The sequence below is a fragment of the Petaurus breviceps genome, unplaced genomic scaffold, assembly GCF_028583685.1.
Source record: "Petaurus breviceps papuanus isolate PSGF00001 unplaced genomic scaffold, PetGlider_PUasm1.0 90730, whole genome shotgun sequence".
Taxonomy (NCBI): domain Eukaryota; kingdom Metazoa; phylum Chordata; class Mammalia; order Diprotodontia; family Petauridae; genus Petaurus; species Petaurus breviceps.
In genome coordinates, this window is record NW_027187324.1 from 8811804 (window position 1) to 8834926 (window position 23123).

The 23123-nt window shown below is 38.0% G+C and overlaps 1 protein-coding gene across 2 annotated transcripts in view; it reads left to right on the plus strand.

The window, feature by feature from the left end:
- PIBF1 (progesterone immunomodulatory binding factor 1) overlaps positions 1-21830 on the plus strand; it is a 321204-nt gene extending 299374 nt beyond the window's left edge. The window contains exons 17-18 of one of the 2 annotated variants that reach the window (XM_069066780.1): positions 2991-3158; positions 21467-21830. In XM_069066780.1, coding sequence (XP_068922881.1) covers positions 2991-3158; positions 21467-21520 — 222 coding nt within the window. In that variant the 3' untranslated portion in view covers positions 21521-21830. The remainder of the gene's footprint in view (positions 1-2990; positions 3159-21466) is intronic. The other variant, XM_069066782.1, reaches the window with a different exon arrangement.
- Positions 21831-23123: the final 1293 nt, after the last annotated feature.

Here is a 23123-nt window from a genome sequence, read left to right on the forward strand (position 1 = left end):
CTCAAAACTGTATAAGGAAAGAAGTGAAAATTGTGGCTACCAAGATAATAGGCTGGAAAGTCAAGAAACATGAGAATTTTTAGACATCATCTAACTGCCCTCAGACCCATACATAGTCTGCCCTGGAGTGCTGAAAGTACTGGTGATTTTGATCATTAAGTCAGTAGTAGGCTCCAACCATAACGCTAATTCTAAGGGTAGATTAGAGATTTGGAAAGGTGCTATATATCTAAAGGACTCTTTCTGACTTGAGATTTGTTTCTATCTCTATAAAATGAAAGACTATGTAATCTCTAGGCTCCCAATCATTCTCTGGTTCTACCCTACTGGTTCTTGACCTAATAGGGGATGAAAGTTCAGTATAAAGGGATTGGGAGTAGGAAAAATGCTCACTAAATGATATATTAATCAGAAATAGGATTGATAAGAACAGAATTTCTAATTTTTTGGACTAGTGGATTCTGGCTGGATTATCAGTACTTACATATGATTCTATAAAATTACTTACAGAAATAGTAGATTTTTAAAAATTACTAAAGAACATTCTATACTCTCCTTCAATGAAATATATTAAGATGATGTGACCTAAAAAAAGAGACAAATATTACCCCAATTTTCAAAACAGAGGAGAAGGTGACTTCTCTAGAGTGCAGTGAGTTTAACATATTTCTGACAAAGATCTACCTTTATTTCTATTTTTGACAGGAACACTAGATTGTTATATCAGGGAAATGCTACAGACATCTTATACTTAGATTTCAGCAAAGAATTTGACAACACAAGCCTCTCATGCTGTGCTTATGGACAAGACAGCTGTGGGCTAAGTAATAGCACAGTTTGGTAGATTTAGAATTGCCTGAATGAAATGCATCAATGTCAACTTGAAGAAAGGTCTCTACTGGAATTAAATTAAACTCACCCCCCTAGAGATGCATCATTGACCTTGCATTTAAATGAAAATCATAGAAGCTGTACTTGTCACATTTACAAAGCTGGAGTGGATAACTGATAACATTGGTTGACAAAGTCAGGATTCAAAAAAGATCTTAGGGTGGCTGGGTGGTGCAGTGAATAGTGCACCAGCCCTGGAGTGAGGAGGACCTGAGTTCAAATCCGGCCTCAGACACTTACACACTTACTAGCCGCATAACCTATTATGACTTAACCCCAATTGCCCTCCAAAAAAGCAAAAAAAGAAAAAAAAAGATCTTAAAGACTAGAACACTCCCTTTTTAAAAAATCTAACATGGATATGTATAAATGAGTTATATACTTAGATTCACAAGTACAATCTAAGGGAGTTGTAGCTAAACCAACAATTCCTATAAAACAAGATCTGAGAAGTTTAATGATTCTATATGAATCAACATTGTGACATGGTAGTCAGCAAAAACTAATGCTACCTTAACTGCATTAAAACAGGTATAGTGTCTGAAACAAGGGATGTAAAAGTTCTAGATGCTTCTTTGATCAGATTATTTCTGAGGTATTCAATTCTAGATCTCACATTTTAGAAAAATCACAGACAAGCTGTAGTGAATTCAGGGGAGAAAAAAAAAAAACAAATAGGATGGCAAGGACACTAGAAAACCTGCCACACAGAGATGAGTTCAAGGACCTGGAGGTATTTAGTCTAAAGAAGAGGGGATATGATAGCTTTCTTAAAGTTAGGAACAAGAGGAAGTTCTTTCTGTCATGAATAGTTGCCACCATGACTTCTTATTCCTATACTGACTGTCATTAGGTCTACTTAGAACCATGAAGCCTCCACTATGGCTAAGGACTTTCACACAGAGCACTTGAGTTCTGACCACAAAGACCCGTGAAATGCTATCATTAGGAAGAGGAACTGGACTTGTTCCAGCAAGAGGATAGAATGAGAAGCATTGGATAGAAGTTGTAGAGCCATTCTGGGGTCTGATGTATGAAAAACTCACCAACCATTAGAGCTACCCAGAAGTGGAATGGGATGCCTCAGGAGGTAGTAGGTTACCCCTTACTAGAAGTCTGCATACAGAGAGACGGTAACTTATTTAGCAGTATTGATAGACATGATTGAATCTTGTTTGAGTATTGATTTACCTCTCATGTGTCTTCTAACTTTGTCATTATAGAATAAGACAAATTAGTCTGGCTTCAAAGAAGTCCAGGAAAACTCCGAAAGCCTACTCGAGGTTGCCCAACTTACTGAAGGATAAGTTATAGCAGAATTAGAAAAAATACACAGGCAACCCCTACACCAAATCTGAGACAAGTGTATCAGGCTCTGCTGTACAACCTTTTACTAAAATTACTAATAAATAGCCAATTGGAAATACTTAGACCATGACTTTTTTACTTTACAAATCTTGCCACCATTTTGATAGGCCAAGTAGTTAAGAGTGAAATAAACAAGACAATATAATAAGGGATGCAGACGTGCAATGGATGTTACAAGACCAGAGTTTGAATCATCACTGTGGTACTTAGTAGCTGTGTGCCCTTGAACAAGTCACTTAACTTTTCTGGGCCTCAAATGCTAAATTAGGGCTTGGACCAGATGATCATTTAGGTCTCTATCAACTTTACATCTGTGATTCAGAAGGGGAAAAAATTAAATTCCTATATAACTAAAAGCATGGTAATCAGATCCGGGCTATTCAGAAACAAAATAGTGAAGTAGAAACATGTCACTTATATGATATTATTTTAATAGTGTGTATTAAAAGGTACTGACAGTTTACAAAATATGTGAGGCATGTATGTGTGTACTTTATATTTCAGATTAAGGGTTGGACTAAAAGATTTCTAAGGTCCCTTTCAACTCATAAGATTCTGAAGTTCTATATTAGCTTACACTTTTTGTATCATTTCTGTAGATTGCATTTATGTAATTATATTTTCTTCATGCTTTCCTCCTTGTTTTAAGATAAATGTTTTTGATTCAATTAATGATAGATTTATGTAATTGTCTTTTCAGTTTCATATTTTCTTATTCTATTACTCAACAGGAGTTGGCAGTAATGAAACAAACTCTAATTAATATGCATAGCAGGCACTGTGGGGATAAATTACCTGCTCCTAAAAATGAGAGAAAAATTATGACTGAGACAACAAATCCTGTTGATCTACCAAAAGAAAATGAAGAAAATATATTTACACCCAAACCAACAGTGTTTGTAAGTACAGTAAGAAATAACTTATATGTTTGTCATATGCACTGTCATGTAAATAGAATTTACTTCTGACTCTTAAATTTATTTCATCTTACATTTGCTGTATATTGGTTGTTGTATTTTTTTTTCTTAAATACATTTCAGGGTCCTAGAGTTGGAAGGGACTTTGGAGATCCTATCCTGCCTTCAAATAGCTCTCCATATGATCCTTCAGGTGCTATGCAGATATGTGCTGTGTTGCCTACTGATATTTGTGTCTTGTTGACTGAGATTCCCTTAACATCTCCAAAACAGATCCAGTTTGTCACTGCCTAGCCACTAGTTATAGATGAACACAAGGAGGGGGGTTTTAGACCAAATAAGATTTAGCTTTCTTTGGGAAAAAGCATAAGTTTTAAGAGTTACTTCTAAAATTATGAAATTAAATACACAGCATATAAATTTCACTACCTTAATAATTAAAGAAGGAAACTGTGAGGGAAAAAATCAGACAAAGAAAAAAGTGAAGAAGCAAACAAGAGGAGGGAAGGATGGAGTACAGAAGAACATGCTGAGAATTTAGACATAATGAGAATGTGGCAGTAAGTCAGTTTAAAAATTAGAAAAGGGCAAGGATGATAAGGAAGACAAACATAGTACGATACATATTCTTAGCCCTGTATTTTTTCCTACCTCGTTTTCTAAGCATAGCTAACCTATTTTGACCTTCATAACCCTAGAAAAGACCTCATAGGAATTGCTTTGCAAAAGACATGTCTCCTCCTTCCAGAAGTACTAGGGAGTATCATATCAACTTACAGAATATGGGTATGAGTCCAGCCCCTTTGTTTTACATCAAAGATACTGAAGTCCAGAGAGGCTGATTGCATTGCCCATTACACCTAATTTGTGGTAAAGCTGGGGAAAAAAACAGGCCCTTTTACTTATAGTATAATGTGCTAAAAGAATCAAAGAAGGTACTTTAGAGGTCATCTAATCAAAACCCACGTAGGAATCCTTTCTACAATATCCCTAATAAATGTCTATCCAGTCTCTGCTTGAAAGGTCTTCAGTAACAGAAAACTCACTACCTACTTGGGACAATGCATTCCATTTTTGGTCATCTCTAATTGTTAGAAAGTTCTCGTTTATTTTCGGATCACATGAGCAACAAAGATGGCAGACTAAATTTTTTTCACCAGTCCCCACAGCTTCTCGAACCTCCCCAAAACAGAAATTATGCACCAAAGGTAAAGCAACTTCATTTGTTTTCTAGAACACAAAACAAGGCATAAAAAAAAATCCCAAACCTATGCTCACTGACCCTGACATAACTAGGCATCTCTCACCCACTTCCCAAACTACCAGCTGCAAGGCCGCACTAGCAGACCCAAGGATACAACAGAGGCATACATCAAAACCCAGCCCCATACTCCAGTCTGCCCCTCCTCTTTCCAGTGCTACAGAAACTTTGGCTCCAAGCTATAGACGTTTTCTTAGACCTTGAAAGCTAGCTTGGCCATAGCCCTTCAGGAGCAAAAACCTACTAGGTGCTGCAACCCAGAAGCACCAACACTACAAAGATCTAAACTGCCAGTGCTATGTGTAATGGAAATGGAAATGTAAAGATCTTCCCTGCCCCTAGGCTAAAGTGCACCTGGAGCCTGGGGTGGGAGGCTTGTTTTTCAGTAGATACTTTTTGATTGGGCAGTGAGTCAATAAGGTTGTTACATTCTCTGAGCCAGGAGAAGGCTATGTAAGCCCTGATGTGTAGCTTTGTTTTGGGGCTCACTTTGAGAAATGTTCTGTGATTTGATCTGGATTCTGGGAAGCTGTTGTTGAAAGCCCTCCCCCCCCTTTGAAAAACCCAGATGTTGATTTGGTATGGATGTAATAGTTGGACAGTTTGGAAACTGTCTACTTGATCTGTTCCTCTGTCTTGATAATTTTGTCTGTATACTCTGAAGTTCGGGGTGCTGACCTTTTTCCTCCGAACTAGGTGAACGATACATATTTGACTGATTAAAGTAAGCTTGTTACCCCATTTTGAGTTGCTTTCCTTTAACAAAGCAGATCCAAGAACCTGTGTTGGCAGCAAACCCTGGGGACGCTGGGGTGCTTGCTGATATACTATGCCATAGAACTATGGAACAGAGGGAGTGGAGACAGGTCACCAGGACAGGACACTTCATTTAGGGAGCTTTGCAGTACTCCACCAAGCCTAAGAAAGAGCATAGCATCCAGCTAGCACCAGTACAATCCCCAAAGTCAGGGCAGAGACCTAGGCTGGTGAATTGTGAATTGCCCTGTTTAGGGAAAGGCTGAGACACTTTGAGATCCAGTCCTCAAGGAAACCAGTCAAAGAAAAAGGAGTCAGAAGTCAGCAATAAGGAAAGTGGGGAGGGGTTGTGGGTACGATTATAGGAAGAAGAAATCTCAAAGACCTTGAATACAAATAGAAAAATCAGTAGGAATAACAGTAACAACAGAAGGAAATATGGCCTCCAGATCTAGTAAGCTAGTTCAGGCGTTTATGAATAAGTATTGCAGAATAAAGCAAAATAATCTAACACAATAAAAACAGAACCCTGTGGAAGTAGCTTGAAATCACAATATGCTATTCCTGAATGGTTTAAAAAAGAAATGAAAATGCCCTTTCCTCCAAGACGGTGCTGAAGGTGAAGAAGGAAGCCATTGTCTCCCCCAAGACAGAAGCCAAGGCCAAGGCCAAGAAGGCGGTGTTGAAGGATGTCCATAGCCACAAAATGAAAAAGATCCAAACATCCCCCACCTTCTGGCAACCCAAAACACTTAAGACTTTTTCTTTTTTAAAGCCATCAGGGTTAAGGAACTTGCTCAAGTTTACAGACCAGTTATTTCTGGGTGTGGTGCTAAGTATCTGAGCCCACCCCAGGTCAGAGCTGGTGCTCTGAGTCACCACCCCAGGTCAGAGCTGGTGACTCGCTAAGACACCTGGCCGCCCCTAGGCAATTGGGGTTAAGTAACTTGCTCAAGGTACATGGCCAGGTGCTTTTGGGTGGGTTATAAGTGTCTGAGCTCAGATTCAATCCCCAGGTCATTCCAACACTAGCCGGTGCTCTTACTCGCTGTGCTACCTGGCTGCACCAACACTTAAGACTTCTAAGGCAGCCCAAATACCCTCGGAAAAATACCCCTCAGAGAAACAAGCTTGATCACTGTGTCATAATTAAGTTTCCCTTGACTACTGAGTCTGCTGTGAAGAAGATTGAGGACAACAGCACCCTACTCTTCATTGTGGATGTCAAGGCCAACAAGCATCAGATAAAACAGGCAATAAAGAAGCTATATGACATCGATATGGCCAAGGTCACACACACTGATCTGGCCTGATGGAGAGAAGAAGACCAATGTCCGACTTGCTCCATATTATAATGCTTGAGATGTTGCCAACAAAATTGGAATCATCTAACCTGTGTTCAACTGCCCCCTCCACCTACAATAAAAAGTTTTCCAATAAGAAAAAAAAAAGAAATGAAAATTATAGGAACAAAATTTATGGCCTACACAGCAAAAATAATGAGCAGAATAGAAAAACTTGAATCTGCAATGGCAAGCCTCACCAAAGAAACAAGAGAGAACAATAGATTAGGAATGCAAATACATAGAAATGAAAGACAGTCTAGAAGAAGAAAACAAGAACTTTAAAAGAAAAATACACTCACTATGCAAGCAAAACATACAGATTTTGAAGACTAGATGCATAGAGATGATCTAAGGACCATATATCTCCCAGAAGAACATGATAGGACAGAAAACCTTAATGCCATAATGAAAGAAATAATAGAAGAGAACTACCCAGAACTTCCAAACATAGAAAATGAAATTCGATATTAAAGAATTCATGGATCAACTAGAGAAAGAAAAAAAAAGTGTTGCAAACTCCAAGAAACATAGTGGGTTAAATTTAACAGTTCATTTCCGGAAGAAGTTCTGCAAGGAAAAGGACCTTTAGAATGCAACAGAAATGCAGAAGATGAATGAATAAATGTGGACAGCAATAGCAAAAGAGTGACAGCAGAAAGACCAGTAAGAGACTTATTTCTAAATGTGTGCAAGAAGACAGGAATGAAGGCAGAAATCTGGTGGTAACAGTCAAGAGGCAGACAGGACATATTATGGAGAGAATCTGGAATACAGTGGATAGGCACCTTGCCTATAGGTGATACTTCTTTTGTGGGACTACTTTACATTATTGGAAGGTGCTAGAAATGAGGGGTGCGGAATAAGAGAATAAAGAGGAGTGAGTGGTGCCCCAAGGTCAAATCAAGGGCTAGAATGAAGGGAAGGTGACTTCTGTGGTTTCAGAAAGAGAAGAATCTACAGGGGGATGGGTGAGGAGGAAGGGAGGAAAGACTGAAAAGGGAAGGAAAGGAAGGAGGCCTTACTTTGGAGGTAGGAAGGGGTTTCACTGATAAATGTTCCTATAGGTAAAGGGAGATGAGGACTTTACACTGCGGCCTGGAGATTTTGGACCTGAAAAGTCTCTCTGTCTTGTGAGGGTTATGAGTTAGAACACTTGGGAACAACTGCACCTAGAGGATTAAGAGAACATGGACCCAGGGAGATTTGGGAGGGGAGGGAGGGGGCGGTGGAGAGTCAACAAGAGGGACCGAGAGATGCCTTACGATGGCATGGGGCAGTGTTAACTGTGACACCTGCAATAAAATTGGCATTGTTCTGAGAGAGAGACAGAAGAGAAAAGGGGAATTCATGGAGTAAACCCTATAAGGCAGTGGCAGAAAGTATTTAGAGGTCAGAGCCTAGAATGGATAACTTGGGAAGCTTTGATTATATGAAGAATACAGAGAAAAGAGAGAGACAAGATGGTTATAGTGGCCATCAATCAGAGAATGAGACTCTAGAGTAAACAGAGGGATAATAAAGAGAATGAAAGAAATCCCTTTTCGAAAGAGGCACAAAAAAATTTTTTTTTTATAAAATATAAGGAACAGGACTAGCTGAAGGAGAGTTAGGGGGATACCTACCTGACAGAGAAGGAAAAAAGAGGGGGTAGAAATATATAACCAGATAAAAGCAGAGAAAGGAATTAATAAACAAAATCCTAAAGGGAAAGGAGTTGACAAAATAAGAAGGGATCAGGGGTGAGGGAAAGAAAGCTAGTGGGAATAGGGCCACATTTTTTTAAAAAAAGACTGAAGTAACTAAAGGAACAAAATATAGTGTTTAGAGGAGAAGGCAAAAAATCATGACTTTAAAAAGATTAGAGATAGTTGGAGAAAAATATAAATCAAACTTTAAATGTTAATGGATTAAGCATTTCAATAAAAAGAAAAAAGTGACAAGACTCAATAAGAAAACAAAAGCCTACAATCTTTTGCTTACAAGAAACACATTTCAAAAACAAAGACATTATCAAGGGAAAGGATGAAAAGAAGTAAAGGACAAAGGGGAGAATAGCATTTCCAGACCTCATACTATTACTATAAAACAGCAGTCTTCAAAACCATCTGGCATTGGTTAAAAAAATGGATAGATCAATGGACTAGACAAGGGAGATTAAGAAACAATATAACTCAGGGTTTGATAAAGTGGAAAATGTAAGTTATCTAGGGAATAACCTATTCGGTTTGGAAAAAAGCCAGGAACACTAGAAAGAAGTCTGGCAGAAATTATACTTAGACCAACAGCTTATACCATAATATAGACTAAAGGGATTTTTGACATTAATATTAAAGATCATAGTATTTTAAAAAATAGAATAGAAATATGTCATATGCCTCTCAAAGCCATGGGTAAGAGATGTATTCTTAACCAAACAAGAAATAGAGACAGTTGCAAAAGATAAAATATATAACTTTGATTACTTGGAACTGAAAAGCTTCCGCACAGATAACCATAATGCATCTATGGGGAGGTTGTCAAATGGAGAGAAAAAAATCTTTGTATCAGATTTCTCCTGTAAGGGTTTATTATCCAAGATATGAAAATAATAAATGTACTTAAAACTAATAGCCAATTTTCAGTAGATCAATGGTTAAAAGATATGAGGAGGCGTCTAGGTGACACAGTGAATAGAGCACTGGCCCTGGAGTCAGGAGGACCTGAGTTCAAATCTGGCCTGAGACACTTAACACTTGCTAGCCATGTGACCTTGGGCAAGTCACTTAACCCCAATTGCCCTGCCTTTCCCCCTCCAAAAAAAGAAAAAGAAAAAAAAAAGAAAGAATGAAATGATTTGTGTGATAAGTACAAAGAAGCATGGGAGGAAGGATCCATATGAACTACGGCAGAGTAAAGCCTAGAAACTACAATGTAAATGAAAAGAACAACACAACAAAAAAATTCAAAAGTAAATGTAACAAAATTATAAAGATTAAGCAGGACTCAAATAAAGAGAAGACACCCTCAACCTACCCCTTAGCTGAGGTGAAAGGTCCACAGTTGTTATATATTGCACATGTTTTCAGAAACAGAAAAAATATCAATGAAAAATTATTTAAAAAAAAAAAAAGAAAAATAATCTGCCTTGAAACTTCTACTTACTGGTTCTAGTTCTATCTGCAGAAAATACATCTAAGCCAATTGGTATCCCTTCAGATGTATCAAACAACAGTCTTCAGATATTTGACCATGGGCGGATTAGATAGTACAGTGGATAGAGCTAAGTCTTTGAGTCAAGAAGGCCTAAGTTTGCATCTAGCCTCCGGTGCTAATATCTGACCCTGGGCAAGTCACTTCACCTCTGTTTGCCCCGGTTTCCTCATATATTAATAATAATAGCTAATATTTGCATAGCATTTATTATGTTCCAGGCACTGTGCTAAGAATTTTACAATTTTTATATAATTTCATCCTCAAAACAATCCTGGAAGATAAGTGCTATTATTATCCTAATTTATCTCATTTTTAAAGATTTTAACAAAAGAGACTCCAGGTCTTTCTTCAGTAATCTCTTTGAATGTATAATAACCCTCAGAATTCGAAAGTTTTTCTTTTTAGTAATCTAAATGTCGGGGATCCCTTCGGGGACAAAGATATGCAATTCACATAAAGTTAACCTGCCTAACAGTTACAGTAGAAGAAATACCACCAGGTATAACCTGATGTTCAAGGAACTCTGGTTCTCTACTGTCTCTACATGCTCCTCCGGCTCTACACTGTGTCATCCCCTAAAATTGAACTTTGATAAGCTTTCTGCACCCTTCTTGACCTTGACCTTCTGTGTTCTTGACTTTGGCTTACCAACTTAATTTTGATCTCCCTATACTTTTCATATACCCCATTTAATGTTTGCTGCCTCTGCTTTACCAGACATCCCAATCCTAGTGTGTCTGAAGACAGCCAGCTTACCCAAACAAAACTGGAAATAGCTATTACTGCCTAACTTTTACTATTTAATTTGGTATTGTTGAGCCAAGATTACACCCCAGTTTTGAATGATTTGGCCAAAGTGACTTAGCTGGGAAGGTCTGAGTGCTTTCTAGTAACACTAAACCTTTCACAAGTTAGTTTAGACCCACTTATTCTGGGAGGTAACAAATGGCCAGCTTCCATATTATAGTATTTCATCTATAAATTTTCATAATTAATGACTGCTGAGAATCCTTTTCTAAAAAGACATATTTCCTGTCTTGATTGTCTTTGATTTTGAATTATGATACATAAATTAAAGAGTAATAATACATAATTGTTTTCTCCTTTTTTAGTATTTTATTTTTCCCCAACTACGTGGAAAAAAGAGTTTTCAGCATTTGTTTTTAAAATAGAGTTCTAAATTCTTCCCCCACCCACCCCTTTCATTGAGAAGGCAAGCAATTTTATATAGGTTATACATGTGTAGTTATGAAAAATATATTTCCATATTAGTCATGTTGTAAATAAAAAGCCAAGGAAAATAAAAGTAAGCATGCTTCTCTCTATATTCAGACTCCATCAGTTCTTTCTCTGGAGATGTATATAACATTTTTCATCATAAGTCCTTCAGAGTTGTCTTAGATCAGATGTATTGCTGAGAATAGCTAAATCATTCATAGTTGATCATCATACAGTATTGCTGTTACTGTGTACAATGTTCTGCTGATTCTGTTCATTTAACTTTTCATCAGTTCATGTAAGTCTTTTCAGGTTATTCTGAGAGCATCAAGCTCATCATTTCTTTTTTTTTTCTAATTATTAAATTATATATTTTTAGTTTTCAACATTCACTTCCATGAGGTTTAAATTTTCTCCCCCTCCCTCCCCAGGACAACTTGCAATCTGATATGGGCTCTATACATACATTCCTATTAAATACATTTTCACGCTAGTCATGTTGCATAGAAGAATAATAACGAAAGGGAAAAACCATGAGAAAGAAAAAAAGCAACATAAAACAAAACAAAAAAAGAAAATAGTCTGCTTTATTCTGCATTCTGACTCCATAGTTCTTTCTCTGAATGTGACTGGAATTTTCCATCTTGTGTCCTTTGGAATTGTTTTAGGTCCTTGCATTGCTGAGAAGGACTGAATCTACTAAAAATCAGTCCTTGCACACTGTGGCTGTTACTGTGTACAGTGTTCTCCTGCTTCTGCTCCCCTCACTCAGCATCTCTTCATATAAGTCTGTTCTCTCTTTCTCCTTTCACCCTGTCCCTCCTCAAAAGTGTTTTGCTTCTGACTACCCCATCCCTCAATCCAACCTCCCTTCTATGAGCACCCTCCCCCTCCCACTTTGCTTATCACCTTCCCCTCCTACTTTCCTGTATGGTGAGATAGATTGCTCTGCCAGATTGAGTGTGTATGTTATTCTCTCTTCGAGCCAATTCCAATGAGAATATGTTTCAAGCATTCCCTGCCACTTCCCCCATCTTCCCCTCCAGAGCTGAAAAGTTCTTTCTTGCCTCTTTTATGTGAGATAATTTACCCCATTCCATCTCTCCCTTTCCCTTTCTCCCTGTACATTCATCTTTTTCACCCCAATTTTATTTTTTTATATATCATCTCATCATATTCAATGCACCCTTGTGCCTATCTATACATACTCCTTCTAACCACCTTAATAATGAGAAAGTTGGGGGTGGCAGTGAATACAGCACCGGCCCTGGAGTTAGGAGGACCTGAGTTCAAATCCAGCCTCAGACACTTAACACTAGCCGTGTGACCTTGGGCAAGTCACTTAACCCCAATTGCCCTGCCTTCCCCCCTCCAAAAAGCAAAAGAAGAAGAAGAAGAAAGTTATTATGAATTACAAGTATCATCTTCCCATGTAGGAATATAAACAATTTAACCTTACTAAATTCCTTATTATTTCCCTTTCCTTTTTCCTTTTTTTTATTTTTCTTGAATCTTGTATTTGAAAGTCAGATTTTTCTGTTCAGCTCTGGTCTTTTCATCAAGAACTCTTGTAAGTTCCCTATTTCATTAAATATCCATTTTTCCCCCCAAAGAATTATAATCAGTTTTGCTGGGTAGATGATTGTTGGCTCTAATCCTAGCTCCTCCTTTGCCCTCCAGAATATCATATTCCAAGTCCTCCAGTTCTTTAATGTAGAAGTTGCTAAATCTTTTGTAATCCTAACTGTGGCTCCACAATACTTGAATTATTTCTTTTTGACTACTTGCAATATTTTCTCCTTGACCTGGGAGCTCTGGAGTTTAGCTATAGTATTCCTGAGAGTTTTCATTTGGGGATTTCTTTCAGGAGATGACCCTATGGTTCTAGAATATCAGGGCAGTTTTCCTTGTTAATTTCTTGAAAGATGATGTTTAGCCTCTTTTTTTGATCATGGCTTTCAGGTAGAAGAGTAATCTAAATATTATCTCTCCTGGATCTATTTTCCAGGTCATTTGTTTTTCCAGTGAAATGTTTCACATTGACTTCTGTCTTTTGGTTTGGTTTTGTTATTTCTTGATATCTTATAGAGACATTAACTTCCACTTGCTCAATTCTACTTTTTAAGGAATTATTTTCTTCAGTGAATTTTTTGTGCCTCTGTTTCCATTTGGCCAATTCTGCTTTTCAAGGAGCCTTCTCTTCGGTGAGTTTTTTCCATTTGGCCAATTTTGCTTTTCAAGGCATTCTTCTCCTTATTGGATTTTTGTACCTCTTTTACCATTTGACCTATTCTTTTTTTTTTTAAGATATTATTTTCTTGAGTATTTTTGGGCCTCATTTCTTTTTACTCTATTTTCATGATTTTCTTGTATTACCTTCATTTCTTTCCTCAATTTTCTCTCCACTTCTCTTGATTTTTAAAATCCTTTTTGAGCAAAAAGAAAAATCTAAAAAAGGGGGGATGGTGTCGGCTAGGTGGTGCAGTGATTAAAGTGAATAGAGGCCCTAGAGGCAGGAGGACCTGAGTTCAAATCCATCCTCAGACACTTAATACAAAACTAGCCATGTGACCTTGGGCAAGTCACTTAACCCCAAGTGCCGTACCTTCCCCCCTCCAAAAAGCAAAATCTAAAAATAAAGTCCTTTTTGAGCTCTTTCATGGCCTTATACTATTTTTTTTTTTTTTTTTTTTTGAGGCTTTGAAGGTAAGAATTTTGACTTTGTGTCTTCTTCTAGGGGTGTATTTTGATCTTCCTTGTCATGATAGTAACTTTCTATACTGAGAATTTTTTCTGTTGTTCTCATTTTTCCAGCCTATTTCTTGATTTTTAACTCTTTGCTGAAGTGAGGCTCTGCTTTCAGGGTATAGGGCACACTGTCCCAGGCCTCAGGGGTTTTGTGCAGCTGTTTTCAGAGATACTTATAGGGACCTCTAAGTTTTCACTTCTTCCAATATGGTATAATCTAAGAAGTGTTTCCTCCTCTCCTGGCCTGTGTTCTGGTCTGTGAATGACCACAAGCACTCTGTTCTACCCTGGAACTGTGAGAGGATCCCCGCTCCACTGCTGCCTCAAGCTCTGGCAGGCTAGTGCTCCTTCTCACACTGCGACTGACACCCAGCACCGCAGCCGAGATCCAAGCATGGGCAACGCAACAGAGTCCTACCTCAGTGCTAGCAGAGAGACCCCTACGATCTGCCTCTGACCAGTTGTTGAAACCCCCCACCCACCACTACCACCATCACCACCACCATCTGTGGACTAAGAGCTCTGGAAGTAAAAGCGACCACTGCAGACTCAGTGGCTCCCAAGGCCTGCTGCTACTTTTCTGGGACCCAGTCTATGCTCATGCAACCTGTACTTTTCTATGCTCTACTCTTACCGTGGTGCAACAGACCTTTCCTGCTCACCTTCCCTTTTTTTTTTTTTCCTGCTGACCTTTCCAGTCTTGGACTGGAAAATTATTTCACTCTATCCTTTTGTGGGTTCTGCTGCTCCAGGATTTGTTTTAGGTCATTATTTAAAGGTGTCCAGAGGGTTTTGGGAAAGAGTTCAGGCAAGTCCCTGTCTTTTCTCAGTCATCTTGTCTCCACCCAGCCCATAATAGTTTTCTAAGTTATGGCCTGGTAACATTTGTAATTTGTTTCCAGGTACTTTAACTGAAATGATTTACTAAATATATGCTTTACTGAAAACAAAAAATATAAGTACATTATTATGGAAAAGTTATAATAAATGCAATCACAAATTCTCAGTGAAACAAACTAATAACTTATTTCTTAGAGTATTCATATAGCCAACAGATAGCCATATTAGCCATAGAAACTCGGTTTTTTCCTCCTCCAGTTTAGCTGTGTTCATAGCTGTTAAGAGTCTTCTAATTTGTACAGATAGCAAAATTAAAATAGCCCACTGGAAGAAATCCTATGGTTTGTAAAGAAGAAGATTGCAGCTATTGCTGCTTTTACTGCAATTCTGCCTCAATCTTTTCCCTTCAGCCACATTTACCTCTTTCCCTCCAGTCTTGCATCTTACAGTGACTCCAAGTTATGCTGGCCCTTTACTTCAGGCCCTCCTTCACTCCCTCCTATAACCTGGAACAACTTGATCATTTTCTTGGACCCTTACTTTTTAACCTTCTTAGAGCAGGATCTGCCTTTAGCATTGCTTCTGCTACTTTATCCCATTCCAGAATGGTATGCAGTGCCTTGGCTCATAGTATTGCCTCTGGCCTTCCCACTTCTCTCCTAAATATACACTTACTGGCAGCTCTCTGCTCAAAGTGGAGTATGGGCAACAGAATAAAAAATAGCCCTAGAGTTTAGTGAGGATATAGGAAACAATAACTCCATGATGTCTGTGTATATACAAGCATAATTTCTTTCATTGGTTCTGCTAAAACATGTTAAATGAAACAACATCACAGGGGGAAAACTATTTTCTTTAGAACAGTATTGGTAAGGGGAAAGAAGATGAGGATGGGGAGAGGAAAAATGAGAGGAAAGGCAGAAACCATCTGGAAGAATGTTATAGTGGGATTTAATAAGAGTTATGGTGTGTTTTGGATGTCTTATTAACATTGCTTCAGGACAAAGGTGGTTAGAGCAATGTCATCTAGAATTTTCTTATGTGGGATATATGTGTAAATAGGATATCTATTATTTACACAGATATCCAGGATATATGTATAAAATGGACATATCCTGTCTCCAGTCCGCACATAGAGTGTCTAGATGTTTGTCTCTAGTATTGTCGACATTTGTGTTAAGGGTAGGAGTGGAGAACAGAGTTGAATAGAATTTATGCATGTTATATTTTAAAATCATTTAAATTTAATGAAATATACTAATCATTTTCCAAAATAATTTAGAAGATTATCTAGGAGGAGAGACAAAGCTATAACTTTAAAATCAAGTAGAAATGTATTAATATAGTAAAATGTTTTCTAATCAGCCTCTCTCCCTTGTGGAATTCTGTTGATAAGAACATACTATCTAGTATGGGTTTTTCATTCTTTTATTTTCTGTTCTTCCCTTCTGCCTGACCTTTAACTATTTTGACATTCATTAACATTTGCTGGTACAAGGAAGGTTTTTTTTGTTTGTTTCTCATTTTTATTTTTAAAAACTCACTTATTGTTATAAAAATTTGATTGAGAAAAGCTTTCAATTATTGGGCAGAATTGAACTCTGAGATTGTCTTTGGTATAATAATATAATGGGTAAGGCTGGCATTTGATTTCAAGCCAGGCCTTTAAAAGGTTTCTACCTTGGCAGGATTACCAGGGTTCTAGAGTCTGGTCTCAGCTCTAGAACTTCAATATTCAACATACTTATGGGTGACCCAGGTTTGAGATACTTATCTCACACTGTTGAAATTCATATAGATTTAATTTGTACCAGAAAATTAATTTATAATTTTCAATGACAGAAATATTCATGGCACCCTTATATAGGACCCATGCCCTAATATCAAGATACCTGAAATATATGTTTTTCATGTTATGCCTGCAGGTTAATTATTTGCATTCACAAAGCACCTGTGTTCTGTTTTGTAAAATATTGAAATGTAGGGCTAACAAAGTACTTGAAAAAAAACAAATTAGTCATTGGAAGATTGCTGAATGGGCATGTAGTCAGAGCAAAAGAGTTTCATGATCTTATGGATGGATATTTCATTTAACTCTGGTAGAGATTAAGGAACTGTCCCCTTCCAGTAAAGCATGGTATCTTGCACATAGGAGATGTTAATCACTGTATCTTATTCATTTAAATTAAGTTCAGTAAACATTCTTTAAGAACCTACTATGTGCAAAATACTATCTTAAAGCAGGAGGCATTAGAAAGCAAAAAAGAAATCTCCTTAAAAAGATTAGTTCTGCTTAATTTGTTCAAGTAGCATTTTTTTGTTGCAGGAAAAAAGTATAGAAGAGGTGGGGAATGCCCACTGATTAGGGAATGGCTAAACAATAACATGCCAGTGTAATGGAATACCACTGTGCCATGAAAAATGTCCAATATGAAAACTTCAGGAAAATATGGGAAGATGTGTATTAACTGATACAAAGAGAGATAAGAACCAGACATATACAGTGACTATAATAATATAATTAAGATTATGTTCAAAGGCAACCAGATTCAAATTAACTATAATGATCAGTCTTTATCCCAGAGAAGAAATAATGAAACCCACTTCCCTGAAGAGGCAGAATACTACAGGAGAAGACGGTTAGCTCACTGCCTGACAAAGTCATTTTTGTTCTATCAGTTTGCTAAACTGTTTTTCTCTGTTACAAAAGAGAATTCATTGTTATTGGGAAGGGGGTATTGAAGGAAATGACTGTGATATAAAAGATAAGGTATCTACATAATATTAAAAACAAAATGAATGTGTTTTTCTAGTTACTAGAATGCTTCTGACCTCTGAATAATAGCTTCTCTTGTCTTTGAACACTTTATTTTTGTATTTGGAGGAACAGCAAAGTGAGGTGTAAAGTACTGGATTTGGAGTCAAAGGACCTGGGTTCAGATCCTATCTCTGGGACTCTACCTGTGTGATCTGGGGACCAGTCATTTTGCCTCTCTTCACCTTAGTTTCTTCATCTGTAAAATAAAAGGTTTGGACTAAATAGCCTGTAAGGTTCCTTCCAGCTCTAGAGCTATATGTTTTAATGTGGTGGTGGTAGTAGTGGTGTGGCAGAAAGGTGGCACCGTAGATAGAGCATTGGGCCTGGAATCAAGAAGACTCATCTTCCTTAGTTCGGAGCTGGCTTCAGACCCTTATTTAACTGCAGTGACCCTGGGCAAGTCACTTAACCCTGTCTGCCTCAGTTTCCTCATCTGTAAAATGAGCTGGAGAAGAAAATGACAAACCACCAAAAAAAGTATCTTTGCCAAGAAAACCAGAATGGGGTCATTAAGAATCAGATACAACTTCTTTCCAGCTCTTGATCTGTATGATCTAAATGTACTGATTACTTTATAGATTTATAAGGTCACTTTACGAAACCACACATTAATATAATAATCATGAAGAGGTATTAGAATTAAACTACTATCCTTTACCATTTCACTCAACATAAATTATTACTTTCTGTTGATAGTAGCCTTTTTTAAAAATCTAATTTGGAGGTGTTAATGTTTAAGAGAAAAAGCTCCATATATTGGATTTTGTGATATTTAAATCATCAGAAACAATGAACTGGGTGGGGGGAAGAGGTAAAACTATGTTCAGAAAGTGTACCTTCCCCAGTTAAAAGTTAAAATTTTGCACAGTCATATCAAAGAAAGAATGTATTGGGGAGGTTAGGTGGCGCAGTGAATAGAGCACCTGCCCTGGAGTCAGGAGGACCTGAGTTCAAACCCAGCCTCAGACACTTGACACAATTACTAGCCATGTGACTTTGGGCAAGTCATTTAACCCCAACTGCCCTCCAAAAAGCAAAAAAAAAAAAAAGAGTAAAAAAAGAATGTATTACATAAGTCACCATCTCATTGGATATACAGGTTAAAAAATATAATGGGAAAAAGACACACTAATGTTCAGATAACCCAAAAGGTTATAAGATAAAAGTCATTTGATAGTATATTTGACTTGTTTCATTATGCTTTTCATACTCTGTGCCTATTTGGAAGGTGGGGGGGCAAAGATCATTTTAAGAGGTACTGCTACTACATTCTGCACCAGTCAAGGTGTAATTAAGACATATCCTTCTACTGTCCAAAAGCTAGAAATAAAAGGGGCTGCCTTATTGCTGTTAAAGGATCATGCAAGGACAACTGGAAACTTAGTGACCAAAGCACTTACAAAGAGCAAGATTTACTATCCAGTTTTTTTGTTAGAAGGTGTTAACTAATACAATGTATTTCCCCTCTGCCCCCCACAAATGGAGTTGGCTCAGTCAGCATTTTTGTTTGACTATAAATATTTGTAATAAAGAGTTTTTTCTTTTCAGTGATGGGTTGGGTGGGAGAGAGAGAAAATAAATGTTTGTAGGAAGTAGAGCCAACAAGTCATAGTAGCCTGAAGAATTACAGTGAGGCTCCCCCCAACATTCCCACCCACCCAACCAAGTAGTCTTCATAGATCTAGAAAACACACCAGACTTAAATTTCATATTTTGGAAATCCAAAGGAAAAAAAATCACCGTGAGTCATTTTTCCAGCACAGGTTGGCACTGGGAAAAAGAGATGTGTGAACACTGGGCAACAAGCTTTAGCTAAGAGCACCCCTGTGGAGCATTCCAGCAGCACCCCCTGAAACATTCCAGTATAAGGAGAGTCTGTATACTAGGACAGCAAGAGGTCCCAAAGCCAGCAAAGAAGGGCCGAAACTTGTGCAAGTTTCAGGAAGAGTTACTAACTAGCAGTTCTGTCACTACCCAGCTTCAGTTCATAGATCCAAGGAAAGAGAGGAGGAAACCGTGTTCAAGAGTAGCATTCCAGGGTAAACTGTGATCGCAGACCCTAGGTCACGTGTACCAAACAAAAAGCAAATTCAGAAGCAAGCACCATTTATGTGGCTCAGACCCCACACCCCCTTCTGAAGCTTGCAGAGTAATAAGCAGGGCGGGAATCCCAGGTGAAAGGAAGACTTTCGGTTCTGTCAGACAGCCATAATCTATTGAAACTCCAAATAGAGCGAGCCCGTGGGCATGTTGCTCATCCTCAGACCAGAATTTACAAAGCTCAGCTTGAGGGAGGAGGGAACAGGACAGAGGAGAAAGGGGAAAGGAGCACTCAGACTTTGCCCTGGATCAGATCAGTTTGGGAACACTGGAAGCTTGCAGCTCTCCAGCCTGAGCTGCCATTGAGATCCTGGAATAATGTAACACTTAGTAGTCCAAGAAAGTAGCAGCAGGCCCAGCTCAAGACATTCCCTACAGAAGTTTGCAGAGACTAGCCCCTAACAAAGCTCAAAGTGACAGAATAGGCAGGAAGAGATTCCAGGCAGAGCGCTCTCCACAGTACCACCAGCTACCTCTGGGCAGCTTCATTTAAATGTCCAGTAGGGCAGCTTGTATTTGATCCTAGAGTTAATGCAGAACTGCTGAGTTTAATAAGCAGAGGACTGAAGAGATACGTTAGGAATATTACTTCCAGATATAAATGTTATCCTTAAGAGAGACAGACAAACACATGCCTATACACAGAGGAAAAGAGAATCAGGGCCTTTCTTGGCAACGAGGTCTTCCTCAGAGACTGAAACAAGGGAGGAAAAGCTGAAGGAACATGGAGGTTTTGTGGTATGGGAAAATGAGGGAGCATGATCATCATAGATGGCACCCATTGACTAGGCTGTCTGCCGAAGTTTGGGGCTGGGGGGGTGGATAGCTGAGGACTTGAAGAGAGGAGAGTTTATTACAGCTGATTCAGAGAGTGTAATACAGAGTGAGTTATTGAAAAATAAAATGACTGCTATCTGATAATGAGTCTAGCATTTATTTTGTGCCTCCTACGAGCCAGGAACCGTGCTAGGAGCTGAGCATACAAATACAAAAGTGTGACAGTCCTTGCCCTCAAGGAGCTTACAGTCTACGAGTGAAATACAACATGTTCACAGATCAGTAAATATGGACTATATACAAAATAAGCATGCAGTGAATTGGAGAGACATTGAAATTGGGGGAGGTACCACCTAAGCTGACCGTAAAAAAAAGTCTTAAGGGTCTGAGAGATGGAGATAAGGAGGAAGAAGTACATTAGAGGCATAGAAAATAAAGCCTGTAAAAAACACAGAAGGTCAGATGTCCCAAACCAGAGAACATGAGAGGGAATAATGGACAGGCACAGAGATAAGAGGTGAGACGTTGTGTTGTGAAGAACAGGAAGGCAGTGACCACTCTGACTAGCCCTCAGAGTTCATAGAGGGGAAGATTATATAATGATTATGGAAAGGTGTCATAAGGTCATAAATTTAGAGCTAGGACTATGGAGATCCCCAAGGCCAACCACTGCAGGAGGGAATTACAGCCTGAGGAAGTTGGCTTACTTCTCCAGGGTCACAGCTAATAAGTATGTGAGGCAGGATTTGCACTTGGGTCTTCCTCACTCCCAAGCCCAGCACTGTTCACTACCCCGCCTGTGGGCTTGGAGATCAGTCTGTGCTGAGTGTTAAATGTCCAGTAAGGCAGTCTGGATTTGTTCCCAGAGTTAACAGGGAGCTGCTGAGTTTGATGCACAGGGGATTGGCAAGATGCTTTAGGAATATAACCTGCAGATAAAACTTTTATCCTTACATATAATTCTCAGTGAAAGGCAAATAGATCCAGAAAACACAGACCTCTGCAGAATAAGTTACATTTAACTTACTGTTAAATGTTGATACTAATTTTTCTTCTTGTTATGAAAGCATAACTCTTTGCCATTAAATTGTCAATACTTCTAAGTTAAGAAAAGCAAATAATTACTACTCCGTCACAACTTGACAACTTCATGAAAAACCTAGCTGTATATGAGCCATTTATAAACTCCTAGCCGATCCAATTGACCACATTTTTCATATCTTTCACTTTACAGACCAAAAAAGGAAGATCTGAGGGGCTTAGGACACTGAAGACAAAAAGGACATAATTTTTTGGAAGAACTTCAAATATTGACAATCACTTTGAAAGGACTTACTCTGGAGAAACATTTTAACCCTAATCATGTTCTTTATACCTTTGATATGATTGTTTTGAGATTTATTTTAGTCATAATATAAAAATTGAATGGTGTTAGTTGATTTCACTATAATTATTAAGCTGCATAGAGTATAAAAATATTTCTTGCTTATTTTTATCTATTTTGATACAGAATAATTTCTAGTGAATTATTTATGATCTAGGATAAAAAGGAAGTTTTTATAATTGTTTAATTTACATTAAAGTATATGTCTTATAAATATTTGTGTTTCTCTACATCACTTTTTTCAAAAAATGTCCAGGCCTATAAATTTAGAATGTAACATATTTTTAGATTATTACAAGGCCATTGTATGAATCATTCTAGTAAGCAATTCATTTTAATTGAACACATTAAATATCTACTGTATACCAAGCACTGTGCTACAAGCTGGAGATTCAAATACAAAACAGTCCTTGGCCTCAAGGAACTCTCTTTTGGAAAGGGGTTCTGGGGGAGGGGGAGGATAGAGAGGAAAGGATATACACATACATATATATATGTGAATATGTGTGTGTATATAGATAGATATAGATATATGAATGTGTGTAATGGAAAATTGAGGCAGAAGAGGGAGGGCACTAACAAATCTGGCTTCATGGAAGGCTTCAGGAAGCAGGTGGGGTCAATTGCCATTTGATTATGTATGGGATACGAATTCTCTTGGCTCTGTATATTTCCTATTTCAGATAATCAGTAAACTAATAGAAATCCAATGAAGTCCATGAATCAACAAGAAGCTAGTATAACATAACCTAAATTTCATGACAATATAAGACCAGTAGGATTTTATTTATTTCACACTTGTTTTGTCTTTAATTGTACCAGATTAAACATTTTAGGGATAGCGTGCTGGACCTGGAGTCAGAAAGACACATCTTCCTGGGTTCAAATCTGGACTCAGACACTTACTAGCTGTGTGACTCTGGACAAGTCACTTAACCCTGTTTGCCTCAGTGTCCTCATCTGTAAAATGAGCTGGAGAAAGAAATGGCAAACCACTATATTACTTTGCCAGGAAAATCCAATATGAGGTCATGAAGAGTTGGACATGACTAAAATGAGTGAATAACAATATATATTTTTGAACTGTTTTCATCTATATAGGGAATAATATAGCTAGTGTTTATTTGCAAAGCACTTTATACATATATATTATTATTATTATGTCATTTGATTTCCAAAATAACCCTGTGTGGTTGGTGCTATTATTATTCCCATTTTACATGAGAGGAAAGTGAGGCTGTGAGAAGTTAATTGACTTGGCCAGAGTCACTATACTGGTGTCTGACTCCCAATCCAGTCCTCTCTCCACCAGCCCCCTGACAAAGATACCCAGCTAGCGCTCACTGGCACTTTCTCTGAGAGATCTCACCAGGGTCACACAGCCAATCATGACTCAAACTCCCAACCCCATTTTCTATCCACTATTCCAGGGCTGCTTCTTGGATTTTTAAACATCAGGGTCTCTGATTTTTATATTTTGTACCAACATTTCTCTCTGTTGAGTTTT